This window comes from Microtus ochrogaster, unplaced genomic scaffold (genome assembly GCF_000317375.1).
Source record: "Microtus ochrogaster isolate Prairie Vole_2 unplaced genomic scaffold, MicOch1.0 UNK88, whole genome shotgun sequence".
NCBI classification, from domain to species: Eukaryota; Metazoa; Chordata; class Mammalia; order Rodentia; family Cricetidae; genus Microtus; species Microtus ochrogaster.
Window position 1 is genome coordinate 99,508 of NW_004949186.1, and position 13,597 is coordinate 113,104.

Consider the following 13,597-nt stretch of genomic DNA (forward strand, 5'->3'; position numbering starts at 1 on the left):
TGTTCAGCCAGCAATACTGTGGAAGGGCAGGTTTGCGGGTGCCCAAATCCTGCGTGCTGGGAGACAGGTTGCCCTTTGCTAAATACGTGCGGGGTTCTGGCGACACAGATTATACTGCCGTGGTGTGGCTCTCACGCGGAGGCTGGAACAAGTCGCCTCACTATGGAAACGAGCAACTGGAGCATAGAACTGTAGTTTTTAGTAATCATTTTCGCCAAACATTTTAAGCCATTGATTTAACTCAAACGAGGCCCAGAAAGACTAGCTTGAGTTCACACAGGAAGAGTCTAAATAGCCAATCAGGCAGGATCAAGACCCTCTTTACAGACCAGTTCTAACTAGAGTTATAAATTCCCTCTACTCTCAGTGAAGACTGGAATTTTAGTAGTTTTGCCAGAGCAGATGTTAGAGAAGATCAAGGCAGGAGGTAAGATCTTTATGACAATCCCTGTCCAGCTAAGGATTTTTACAAGGTATGCATTATTGGTTGTACGTATTACTGGTTGGATTTTAAAGTGGGAGAGTGGACGGCAGCGACACCAGAGATGAGGTTTCAGGACGGTTCGCCCATGTAGGGGAGACTGGCTTAGAATTCAGGGGGTTTCTCTCCTAACTGCATTTGTTGGCAGTGAATACAGAGCACGGATAAAGCAGCTGTTCCCCATTTCCCCCACTCTGCATTTCTGTGCTAGGCTCAGGAAGAATTTCACTTTGGCTGACCTGAGAGGCCCAGGAAGGAGCCAGGTGCAGGGGAGGTGGACTCTCTGGAGCTGGCCTTTTGGGAACTCTGGCCAGGCTGTGTTTAGAAGCCACTTCCGATGGCCTACGAAGCCTTGGGGCTGCTTTGGAGAAAACCCTCCTGTGCTGATGGACCGCTCCTCCTCCGAGGGTTCCCAAGGGAGGGGGTAAAGAATTCAGTGATTCATCCCCCCTCTGACGCCCCTTCAAATCCTCCCGTTCTGACCCACTTCTGTGGCTGAGCTCAAGCCACCCCATCTGCGATGAGGTCATCTTATTGGGGGCACAAAGGATTCCAGGGGGAACACACATCATATACTGTGGCTATTCACAGCGCTCATTCCTCCTGGCTGCTCAGGGCTAACAATGAACCTTGTCAGCGTTTCATGTGCTTGCAAGAGAGACTCGGGTTAGATGTCTTTCAGGGCATACCCCGCGGGCACACAGTGCAGTTAGGATTACCTCCTGGCTCTAATGAGGGCCTGGGAATAGCTCCGAGTGGCCTATAATTAAGTACATTTAATAACAAATGCACACACGTCTTAGGTGCTCTGAGAAGTGAAAACTGAGCATCTTTCCCCTCCCTCCTCATCTTCCCCTTTGACAAATAAGAAAACAGAAAAGTCCATTTTCTCTTTCAAATAACAATCGCAAAGGACGTCTGGCTAGTGGGGAAGGGAAACTTCATTACTGGAGCACATTCTTTTCATGTTTAAAAAAGAATGGTTCTGCTTGCTCAGGGCTCTGTGTGGAGATCTGGGAAGGGCTGACGTCTTGAGCTACTTTTGTATGCTACTTCCAAAGGCTGCTGGGGGCAGTGACCTTGGGGCTAAGCTGCCCCCTTACGGGCATTTCCTCAGCTCACTGTTATGCCCACGAAAAAAGCAGCAATTACAAGATTCTTCCCAGAAGTGTTCCATGCCCTAGTTCCCACACCTCTGAGCTCCTGGAAGCATGCTGACAGGATTTATGAGGACACGAGCTAGGGGGGCCGCTCAGGAAACAAAGACAGGTCACAAAGAGTCGTGTGGAAGAAACGAAGGGAAGGCAGTGGAGGTCGCCATGAAGTCAAGGAGCAGAAACTTGCCAGGTGGGCGAGGGGCTCACACACACATTCAGAAGGTGAGGAGGGATGTCGAGCCTGGTCTACCTGCCTGTGGCCGTGGATATCTCTAAGGCTCCAGGTCTCCATTTGAAAGGCAATGCTAATAGTTCAATGAAAAATCAAATCTATGGTCAAGAACCTTGCAAAAGCAATGGTAGAAAGCAGTCGGTAGCCATCCTGTAAGACATGAGAGCTGAACGGCGCATGGCACAGAACCGTTTAGCATACCCGATGTACAGTAAGTCAGTCATCAGCAGATGGGACTGTTAGTCACGTGATCACATTTCCAGGGCACCTGATGAGTCGGAGCTCTGTGCATTTTGGGATACTCAAGCACCTGAAACAGGCAAACCAGGCAAACACCGGGTGGTAACACAGTCTTGGGAATCGGCTGCTTTTTATTTCTGTGACAACTGATGAACAGGAGATGGGGCGTTAGAATAAGGTGACATTTCTTTTGCCCTATAGTTAAGCGAAATGAATTTGCAGGCCCGTACAATGACAGTGTACATGCCTAGGGTAACATCAATGAGATTAGTTTCTCCAGCTTACAGTAAGTAAGCACACACATCAGACGCTCCCAGCACTTCTGACGTCATGGCCAGCTGTGAAGAGCATTTTATTAGACGGCTAGTGAGAGCCATCTTGTTGGAACATGTGTTTCTAAAAAGGTCAGTAGGTATACTTGGAAAGAAAATTTAGCTGAAAAGAAAAGTATGTTTTTCTTTAGTTAAACCTAAAGAAATCTCCAGTGAACATCAGCCAAACGTATTCCTTTTAACTTTATGTAATCTGTCAGACATAATTTCTCTCATAAGCATTTGCTACTTTCATCGCTGCAATTTGGACAGCAAAGTGTTCTCCACTGTGGGACTCTGGAAAAGCACTAAAGGCAGGATGCAGGGAACTCGGGGCAGGATATTTTTATCCTTGAGAGAGGGTAGGATACTGGCTCTCTATTATCTGAAGAACCATCCAGAAGCCGCATGGGACAGCAGGCACCCTGAGGATCTTTTGGTTCCTTTTCAGTCAAGAAAAGGGGATTTTTTTTTTTTTTTGAGAGAGAATCTAACACCTTATAAAGTACTATTGCTCAGATGTTTTTCAGTGGGTTAAAGACTGCAAAATTGTTATTTGCTGGGCAATACACAGTGGAGAGAAAGTAAAAATAATTCTAGACAGGAACGTGTTGGGTGGGGCTTGCAGACTAAGGTCAGCTATGGCCTTAAAGGCTTGGCTATGGGGTGGCAACCGGCAACAGATGACGTATTAAGGCAAAAGTGGGTATTTTTTTATCCTTTGGTTTTGGACCAAGCCCCGTAGTTCCTGCTCCTACTTCCTTCAACGCTGACCTTTTAAGAAATGCAGGTCAATCCATTTCCTCTGCAGACCTAAACCCTTCCAGAGTGCGTTTCCATTTAGAAGTCCGCTCACTGCTGGACAGCAGGTCCGGCCACGGCCCAGACTGGCATGGCCGCTGTCTTTTCAGAGTTCTCTCTACTTCCGTTTGGCTTCCAGTACTGGGTGGTGAAGGGTGCTTCTTAGATACTGGACAGCATGGTGGAGGTGAAGATCTGTTGTAAAATCTGAGGGATCTTCTGGGTGTCCATAGCGACAAAAGACCGGCCAGCTGGCAGAGTTCTCTGGAGCCTGCCAGAGGGAAGGGGAGGAAATCACCATTGCAGATCAAGGCTCTCGTTCCAGCCCGGCCAACCACAACATCAAAATGGGGGTCTTACAACAGCGTGTTTTCACTTTCTCCTGCCTTGCCTGCAATTGAACTGGCTGTCACAGGGCAAAGAAAGGCCTGGGAAAGCATCAGCGAGAGAGGCGGGGAAAGCAGTGAGCCCAAGGGAAGCTCTTTTCTGGGAGAAATGAGTGGTTCTGAAGTGCTATCGGTTCCTGCTCTGCTGTTCTCCCGTGAAAGGACGGTGCCCAAGGGGCCCATCTGGAATTAGCTCACCTGCGTCTGGCTGCGTAATGTGGCCTCACACTGTACTTCCAAAAGTTCCTCCTTTCTTAGAAAATAGGCCTCCAACTCACTGCACAGTCAAGTCCCCAAGTGCGTCTCTTGTTCCTCCCCATCACAGAACATGAAATGCAATCTACATTATCCGACTTCTGCTTTGATGATTCCCAGGTCGAGCAGGCTCATGGTAATTTTTAAAAAAATGTCAATTTATCGTCTGGAACAAAAGGCCATCTTTGAAGGCAATAAGACGGTGAGACAGATGTATTGAAAAGAATACCGCCTTTCATTGTACCAACCAAGTTTGGTTTTGGAATGACATTTAATAAAAGTCAGCCACTCTGTGTAGGATCATGGATTTGGCATGCCGGGCAGACCAGCTAAGTCTGTACTCTGTCTTTTGCCAGTGGATGTTGGACCATTTCCCCGGGAAACCACAAGGGTATTATTGTGCTTTCTTAAGTATTCCAACAGGATCTGTTCACTAGAAAGAAAAAAATGCCCGCTTCAGCTCAGCCAGCATTTGTTGAGCTTGCTGCCTGCCCAACGCTGGGCTGGTGCTGGGCAAATGTGGACAGAGAAGGCTTTGAGCACTGGAAGCTTCCAGAAAATGTGAAGTGCTAATGCATAAAAGTGAGAGAAGTGTGAGCAGTCAGCTGCACTAAGTGAGCATGAGTCTATGATACGGAATCTGTTCTCAAGCTCACTGTGGACACAGCAGCATCCATGGGGCTGGACCCTCCCTGGCTTATGAGGGTCTGTACCCCAGAGCACAGCATAGCAGAGGCAGAAGTGGAGGCAGGCCCTCTGTAAGACAGAATAGTTGTTTTTTTCTGCCTTTTATGAGAATGTCAGGCAAAGAAAACCACAAATGCTTTCCGTCAGTGTTTTTAAGTTATGGGAGTGTTTCCTGGTCTCTCCTTTTGGGTCATCCCTGAGGCACTGGCTGTCTGACTATAAATTCCTACAGTTACCATGTAGCATGTTCACTATAGCATAAACCACACATACACAGTCTTCCTTTGTGTCCACGGGGTCTCACTTACTGGTCTCTCCAGCGAGACACAGATTTGCATACACATGTTGCATATACAGGTATGCTGATGTATACATGTCTAAATGTATACTTATTCACTTACAGAAGTTTGTTTAGAGGATATGTATACATATGCTTACGTAAGTCTCCATACATCTGTGGTGGTATGAATGAGGATGGCCCCATAGGCCCCTGATCTAGCTCTCCACTACTCTTCCAGCGCTATGCCTGTCTGCTTCCTACCATGATGACCATAGACTAAACCACAGAACCATACACAAGCCCCAGTTACCTGCTTTCTTTATAAGAGTTGCCTTGGTCTTAGTATCTCTTCACAGTGATAGAGCAGTGACTGAGACAGTGTCTGTTTACACAACACACACACACACACTACCGAGAGATGAATACAGGTTTTGCTATGCTGGGGAATTTACTGTTGTTGGGTTCCTTCATTTTTTTATTTTGCGCAATGCTGTGAATTGAACCTGGGACCTCATGCATGCTAGGCAAGTGTTCTACCACTGAGCTACAACCACAGCTCACTCTATTTACTGTTTTGAATACGATTTGAACACAAACTGATTAGACTGGGCTGGGGTCTCTGTAAAGTACCTAATCTATAAAATACTGTCTAATTTATTGGGGGGAAATCAATTTGATAATTATTTTATAAGACAATTAAAATCATAAATTCTTGTCCAAAAAAGCCTAGAGCATCATGTTCCTTGCCCAAACAAACTGGGGCATTGTGCACCCCAAGAGCGACATTAGACACCCTAGACCCTGTTCTACCTGCCCTCCCCAGCCCATCAGGCTGAGGTCTGAGAAGCAAACGTGTCAAATGTTTACTATACCTGCTGTCTGCCGCGACAATGCTTACCTGGCTGCTTGGTCCCCTAAGGAGCCAATAAAAATGGCAAAGGCATTAACTTGAGGGTCACTTGTTAGGATCTGGGCGAACCGGGCAGGGTTTATTCCATATCGCGACAGATTGGCGTCGCTTAGGATGATAACAAAGTATTCATCAGCTTCTTCTTTGGTAATGTCCTTGATGGCGTGTTCTGTCCCCTCGAGGGTGTGGTCCCCGCTCATGCAGAACTGCGAGTGGGCATGCATGGTCTGGAGGGAAGAGCAGGGCGTACAAGCCATGGGTGAGCAACTAACTCCTTTTCACAAACATGGCTTTTCTACTGCCAGCGTGCGGGGCTGATGTTCCTTACAAACAGCAGGGTTCCCAAGTGTTCACAATGGACTCTTTTAAAACCCAACCTTCTATTTAAAGCAAGGAAATATGGATTACCCCAAAGAAGGGCAAGAAGGAGGAGAAAATGAGGAACGGACTGAAGTTCCAGTGCACAGTTAATCTGAAATGTGAACACAGTTTCCACTAGCAAAGGAGTAAGTCCATTTCAAAATCATGATGTCTACTGCAGAATTAACCATGTGAAACTGAACCTATCATTCAAAAAGATGAAGAGAAATACAAGATTTAGAAAACAGAATACCCTAAAGGGCTATTCTTTCCTTTTTATGGAACATGTCTGTCTGATTATGAGGAGTTCTGATCTTAGATGCTCAAACTCAACACATTGATTACTCTGAAAACGCACAGGGAAAATTTAAATTTAGTTAGTGGAAAGGGGATTTAAACAGGAAAGAGGGCTTCTATTCAGTGCTTGAGCGTGTATATCTACTGCTTCTTCAGTGATGCCTCCTAGCTTTCATCTGACACAGGTTCTCACACTACAGAAGGAACAGAATGAATTTACCTTCAGAATTTCTAGTCTCTGCTTGTTATCCTTGGGGATTTTGTTAGCTGAAACAAGGCGAATGTTGTAGCCATCTCCTGAGTGTCCAGCGATGTCGTACTACACACAAGAGAGCATGGGAGTCAGTTAGCAGCAGAATGATCCTTGGTCCTCTAGACTCTGGATTGTTCCAAGTTCAACGTTTGGCCATAAAGGAATGCAGAAAGAGAGGCAGACTGCGCTATCCACAAAGGCAAACCATCGTGGACTCACTCTGAGTCCACCTTCCTCTGAGATCTCGGCCTCTGGGCAAGAGGTGGGAGTATGATGAGAACTTTAGGGGCTGCCCCAAATTTCATGTGTAAGTCTCAAGGGAGACTGTGTAAGAAGCACACACACAGTATAAAGCAGAATTCCAGCTGCCATATCTGTGTTCTCTATACTCTCTCCATAATTGCGGTCAAATCTGGTAAACATAATGGGATATCACTTACGATTACATTAACTTCCATGACAAAAAGGACTCTGCCGATGTAATTAAGTTTACTTGGCTATGAGTTAATCAGAAGGGAGGTTATCTAGTGGTCCTAACCTAATCACACTCTGCCCTTTTGATGCAGAGTGGTTTCCTGGCTGCTGATAGAAAGGGAAGATGTAAAGCGTCAGGGAGATCTGACATGAAGGAGTTAACTATGACAGAGATGGAGGGGATCCTGGACAAGAGCATCAGTAGCCCCCAGAAGTTGAGAGTCCAGGAAAAGGGACCTCTGTCCATGATTTGGAGCAACTCAATTCTACCAACAAGTGCAGCCTAAAGCTGCCCCTTCCTCAGAGCCCCAACAGAGAAGCATACACCTCTAATTTCTAAATGTAAAACATACTCATAGAAATTAAAGCACAAAAAGGTCAAAATTATCCACAATCATACTCAAGCTAACCTCTGAAAGCATTCTATGACAGGACCCTTGGCGCTGAGTTCCTTCTAAAGGACATGCTGAGCTGCAGAGTCACAAGCAAACACATCAGCACCGTCAGAACTCTGGATGATGTTGACCATGTGACTGTATAATATGCTTTTCCTTCCACTTGTTAATGCATGGCATGCATCTTTCAGTTTAGGAAGCTTTTTAATTCTCTATCTTCTGGGCACACGAAAAAAGTCCCTGACTGTTAAGAAGAGGTCAGCGCTGGGAGCCAGAATTTGAAAATGAGTCAGAGGTCAGTCTTTGCCACTCCCTCTGTCCCTCTGACTCCTCCCATTATCTCTCTGAACCCTCCTACTGTCTCTATGACCCCTCCCACTGTTCCTCTGAGCCTTCCCACTATCTCTATGACCCCTCCCACTACCTCTCTGACCCCTCCCACTGTCCCTCCGAATCTCTCATCCCTATTAAAAACATTTTGTGAAGATATGGGACACTTGGCAACTGAAGTATCTGTAAGGAAATTAGTGTGGTCTGGGGATGAAGACTTTAGGGGACATTTGGGATATTTGACAGTCTGGTATTAACCATCAGTTATCCTCCAAACCCCTCCTGTAAGCCCCCACTAGGTTCCCTATCTGCGCCTCTGCAAATAAGCTCTTTAAGGCAGGGTCTTCCGTGCTTCCCCTCTGCACCCTGCGACTGTCAAGCATAGTTACCACAGAAACGCCCTGAGAGCCTGCAAACCACGTGGGCCACTATCAGCTCGCCTTTGGTTTGTGGGCTGCATTCTTTTACAATCTAGAAACCAGAATGGTGTTTTTCCTAAGCCAGATGACAAACACAATCTAACATAATGCCGCGTCTGAAATGGGAAGCAGAAAAATTCCTAGTGAAAGTGCCCCACGTTAAAACAGGAAGTGGGTGAGGTTATCTAGGAAAGACAATTCCACTTCCAATGGGCTGAAACTGTGGGCTGTGGAGATGATGCTGGAGATGAAGACATTGTATCCATTCCCAGAAGGATATAACTGGAGGGCTACATAGGATGGCTAAACCTTTGAAAACTATAAATCTGGTTACAAATTTCCAGGTGAAACATGCTCTTATCTCCTACTCTGATAAATGTTACATCTTAAGGACCTGTGAAGCCAGGATCAATTATGAGTATGTGGCTTCCTTGAAGCTTGTGGAACACAGCAATACAGGGAGATCTTGCCTCTGGTCCTGTCTGGCTGCCCCATAGACCTTGATATACGTACACTACCTGAGCCTGCCCTAGGAAGGCAGACCTAAGAAAGGAGCCCATGAAGGACCCGAGAGAAGAGGTGGGACATTCATCAGGGTGGTTAGACGTTAGATGAAGGCCTGGCCCCAGGTCCCATGTCCACCACCCCGGGGAGGGCTCGGTCAGTGGAGAGCTAAGCAGGAGCTGAGGGGTTATGTATGCTTTGCTTTCTCCCCCCACTTTTTGCAGGACCACACATTGAGCCAGGGCCTCAGCTATGCTAGGCAAGCACTTTACCACTGTGTTCTATCTCTAGCCCTCTTTTTTTATTTTGAGAGAGGGTCTTACTAAGTGTTTCAGGCTAGCTCTAAAATCACTGGTATCCAGGTGGGTTGGAACCTGCAAAGCTCCCACCTGAGTAGCTGGGCCCAGGCCTGTAACCCAGGGTGCTCAAGTTCCTAAGAGGGACTCATACAGAGGGAAGGAGCTGATTCCCACGCTGCACTGTGGCAGGAATGACTCCGTTTCTTTCTCCTTTTAAGAGGTGGTAGGGATTAGATAATAATTTATCTCAACATGTTTAAACAATAATTTCCTTCTCCTTAGAACTGTCTGAGTTCAGGGAAAACATGTATGAACCCACTCTGTTCTTATTTGTGTGAGATTATGTAGCCCAGGCTAGCTTCAAGCTCATGATCCTCCTGCCTCAGCATAACAGGAGTGTGGTATCACAAGCTGAAGTCATTCATTTCCATTCTATAACTCTTGTCTCTACTGTTTACTCAGGCTGGGCCCTGCCAGTACCATCATGTAAACTGTTGGGACAGGCCACACACGTTTCCCTGGAGTAGCACAGGATTCAAAACACAAGAGCCTCATTGTCCCTATCAACCACCCTATGTTAAGGCTGTAATTTTTCTAAGTGGCCCACAGATTATCCTGGAAATCTTCGAGGAGTTTTGTCCTTAGCATTCAGCATAAATACTGAATAAAATTCAGCTGTTGAGTAGGCCTCTCTCTAATGCTTCTTTGCTTTACAGTTTGTTTGGATCCCCTTGCTAGGTTTGTTTTGAAAGCCTCATTTCTTCAGAGGAAGGTATAACAAATAGAAAGCAAAAACATGTCTCAGTGAAGACACAGATCTGCATCTGTTAATCCAAGACACTACAGAGAAACAGCGAGCGATTCCCCAAGCTTTTCCTACATCTCTCCTTAAGCTTTTGGTGTCTTGTGACCAATACTTCTATGTCAACTACTGAGTCCATTCTGAACGGATTCAGCAAACCATGCATTTTTTGGGGGGAGTCCTATCTCTGGTTAGTAGCACAAATATACTCAGAGTCTAAACCAGACAGGATGACTAGTCTCCATATTTAAACTCAAGGAATGTCCTCAAGGCACTGGGAAGGGAGGAATTACAGGCACTCAGCTAAGTGTGTAAAGGAAGGGATTTCTCAGCAGGCATCTCTCGGTGAGTCATCTTTCTATAGTCTTCTGGGAAGTAACACAGCCTTCCTGACCAAGATACCATCAAAGAAATCATGTCTACCACACCACATTTGCATGGTGAGATATTAAACGTAGAAGATAAAAGATGGTAAAATAGGCTTACTTTTGAGTGAATTGCTGAAAATACTGACTTGGCATAAGTTTGGGCATAAGTAAAACAGAAAAAAATAGGATAAAAAAGTAAGAAAGACCCTCAAACATGGGGTTAAAAGTCCTGGCATTTTACTGTCTCATGGTGTAGACTGGGTATTTAACTTCTCTGAATCTTGGTTTTCTCAGCTGTGGAAAGGGGATGGTGAAAATGATCCCTAGCCCTAAGGTTCTATGCCAATTTAATACCCAAGAGAGGAATGGAAAGCCGGCTTCCTGCAGTATGAGGAGCACTGTGTCTTGTATTCGTCTGTTGAGGGGAGAATGATTCCTACAAGGGAGGTGAAGGTTAACCGCACTTTCTATGGAGGGAAAGTCCTCAGAGTTATAAGGAACATGACTCAGGAATTGGTTCTAGAATAGTGGCTTTCTTTTTTATTTTTTTCTGTATTGAGGACAGAACCTAGGACCTTGTATATAGGCTAGGTGTCCTGGTTAGCTTTATCACTAACTCAGGAAGAGAGGACCTCTGTTGAAGAACAGCCTGGTTTGGGGTCCTGACTGTGAGCGACTGACTGATGGGGGACCCAGCTCTGTAGATAGCTCCATACCTAGACAGAGGAACCTGGGCTGTATAAGAAAGCTGAGCACAGCCGTAAGCAGCATTCCTCCATGGTTCCTGCCACGACTCCCTCAGTGGACGGAGACCTGGGAGTGAGAGCCAAACACGCTGCTCCTTCCTACAGTGCTTCTGGTCTTGGTGTTTGTCGCTGCAGCAGGAGACCAGAACACCAGGCACGCTCTTTACTGCCCAAGCTGCATCCAAGCCCGCAACAGAGCTTTCCTAATGCTGCCTTGCATTTAACATGTCTTAGCTACGGAATCCTTTCTCCAAATGAAAAACTGTATGAAGTCCACATCATGCAACACAGTGCGGAATCAAGGTAAGTGCGGCCGTTTTAGCAGAGCTGGGGGTAGGGGTCCCTAACCCCACAGGCTTCCCACTGGCTTCCTTTACACCATCTGCCTCAGAGCGTGGCTTACATACATACCTTCACAGAAATACTCTATCTTAAGTTATTGTCTCTCCAAAGTCCAAAACCTATTTTTCCGATACTGTTCTTTGAATGTTTCACTGAAAAATAGTCACCAGGCTTTTGGTGTTACTGGAGTACTTTGAAAAGAAAGTCTATTTTAAGATGACAATGAAAACTCCCAGGAGCTTGGAGAAAAGAGCAAACTAGAGTGAAGTCAAAGGGAAGGAAAGAGACCAGTTTATACAACCAACAGCATTCCAAGTGCCATGCGGACCGCGGGATGCAGTTGATCACCAGCTTGGAGCTGACGCTGACGTCAGGAAGCTGCTGTACTGGGAAGATGTGAAGTCAGCTGCTTGAACACTCGGAGGTACTTTAAAGACTTCAAGTGGCTCAGGAATGTCATGCTGCTGAATTACCTTTCCGTCTCAGAAACTCTCATGCTCGAGGGTCCCTGCGGTTTGGCACAGGCTGTGCTAATGGGGAATAAGAGAAGGCAGATTCCAGACTCTTGAGTGAGCCCCCAGGACAGACTGTAACGACCCACAAGTCAGCACTGAACTCTAGCCAAACACAACACAAGCAGATGCCAAGAGGGATGGGGAGCACACAGACCACCAAGGGGGGGGGTGCTGAAGGCTGAGAAGCAAACGCAGAGTCGATGCCTTCACAGCCCCGGGCTGACTGCAGAAGACTGAGCTGAGGTAGGAGCTTCAGAGCACATGGCTAGATCCTAAAGACAGCATGTGATGCTACCCTGGGAACTCCATAACCATCATCTGCTCGTGAGTCACTCTCTGTTTTCTGAGGAAGTTACGGACTCGCAGTAATTATTACTGGACCTTTTCTTCTTTCAAGAACAAGAAGCTGAAAGTACGGAATAATGATGACATAAGAAATATCAACTATTTCTAAAAACAGACCAAAAAAAAAATCAAGTATTTCTAAATGAGCAAAAATCCACCGATGCGGCTGGAGTCTGAGGGGACAGGGCGAGTCTCACTTCTTCCTCCTCTTTCTTTGTGCACCTATTCCTCGTGTGCCCTCAAATACTTAGAAACAGGAAAAGCACTCACAGAGTTTGTGACTCTGTCACCCTCCTGTCCCCTACAGAGGGGGCCTCAGCAGAGATGGGAGGGCCTGTGGCCAATCACACCTCAGACATGACAATCTGACAGTCTGCAATATGCAAGGATGGAGGAAGACTCGGAAAGAGCTGGAGAAACAGATGTTGGGGAAGGTTCAAACCCAGGCCCTTCTGAACAACAGGAGGGCTGCGGTTATTTATACTGGTCCATGGCTGTCTAGACACCCACTGGCCATCAGGGGTCAAAATGATTTAAATACACATTTTCTATTTAGAAAGAAATGAAGATGCAATCACACGAGGTGTGGGGCACGAGATGGAAAAGCTGATGGCATCCTCGGGAGCCTGCTGCCTCACCTGCCCCAACAGGAGAGCCCTTTACAGACTGGCCACCTCCGCCTCCAACAGGAGCCTTGTCTGCCGCCATGGTACTCCTCTGAGCAACCTGTCCTTATCCTGTCAGCGTGAGTCTTTGAACTCGTTCTCATGCTAAGTCATGTGCTACATGCATTTGGACCCCTGCACTGTAGAGAGCCTTGCAGCCCCACAGTACTTCCTGCTGGGTGCTGCTCATTCCTTTGCCCAGGGACCCCAGGAGGGCCAGTGGGCTGCATCCTTCATAAGGAGCCTAAGCAAATGACACATCAATTTGATTCTTGTTTGTAGAATAAAACAGAGACATGGCATGGGAAAGCCGGCTTAAGGCAACTGATTCGATTGTCTGTTTCTCAAGGGTTGTTTGATCCAGTACAAAATCTAGAGTTCCTATGTTTGGGCTGTGTGTCTGTCCCAGTGTCTGTACACACCACGTCTCCCTTTGGTATCTGCTGTGATGCCAGGCCTTCCTGTGCGGGATCACGATCAGCTGGCTCACAGCGGCTGCAGCACAGCGGCTAGGGAGTCCCTCCTACACTTGGACCTCTGAAATGGAGGAGTTGTTAGCACAATGAAGGAGAAGCTGGGGATGAGCAGAAGGCTGATTTCTCCTTCATTATTGTCTGTTCACTGTTTGTGTGGAAAGAAAAAGTGAAGCAGAGAACAGGATATTGCCAGGCTGTGCACAGACCCTGGCTGGTGATGGGGTGTCAGTGCTAAGGCTGGAGGGGGGGGGAGTGCTAGGATGAAGA

At 46.7% G+C, this 13,597-nt stretch overlaps 1 protein-coding gene across 1 annotated transcript in view; it reads right to left on the reverse strand.

Annotated features, from left to right (window-relative positions):
- Positions 1 to 2,232: 2,232 nt before the first annotated feature.
- Positions 2,233 to 13,597, reverse strand: part of Vwa8 (von Willebrand factor A domain containing 8) — a 317,895-nt gene continuing 306,530 nt past the window's right edge. Inside the window, exons 44-46 of the mRNA XM_005370880.3 lie at positions 6,618 to 6,716; positions 5,729 to 5,967; positions 2,233 to 3,493 (exon numbers count right to left, since the gene is read on the reverse strand). Of these exons, the coding sequence (XP_005370937.1) occupies positions 3,385 to 3,493; positions 5,729 to 5,967; positions 6,618 to 6,716 (447 nt within the window). The 3' untranslated portion in view covers positions 2,233 to 3,384. The remainder of the gene's footprint in view (positions 3,494 to 5,728; positions 5,968 to 6,617; positions 6,717 to 13,597) is intronic.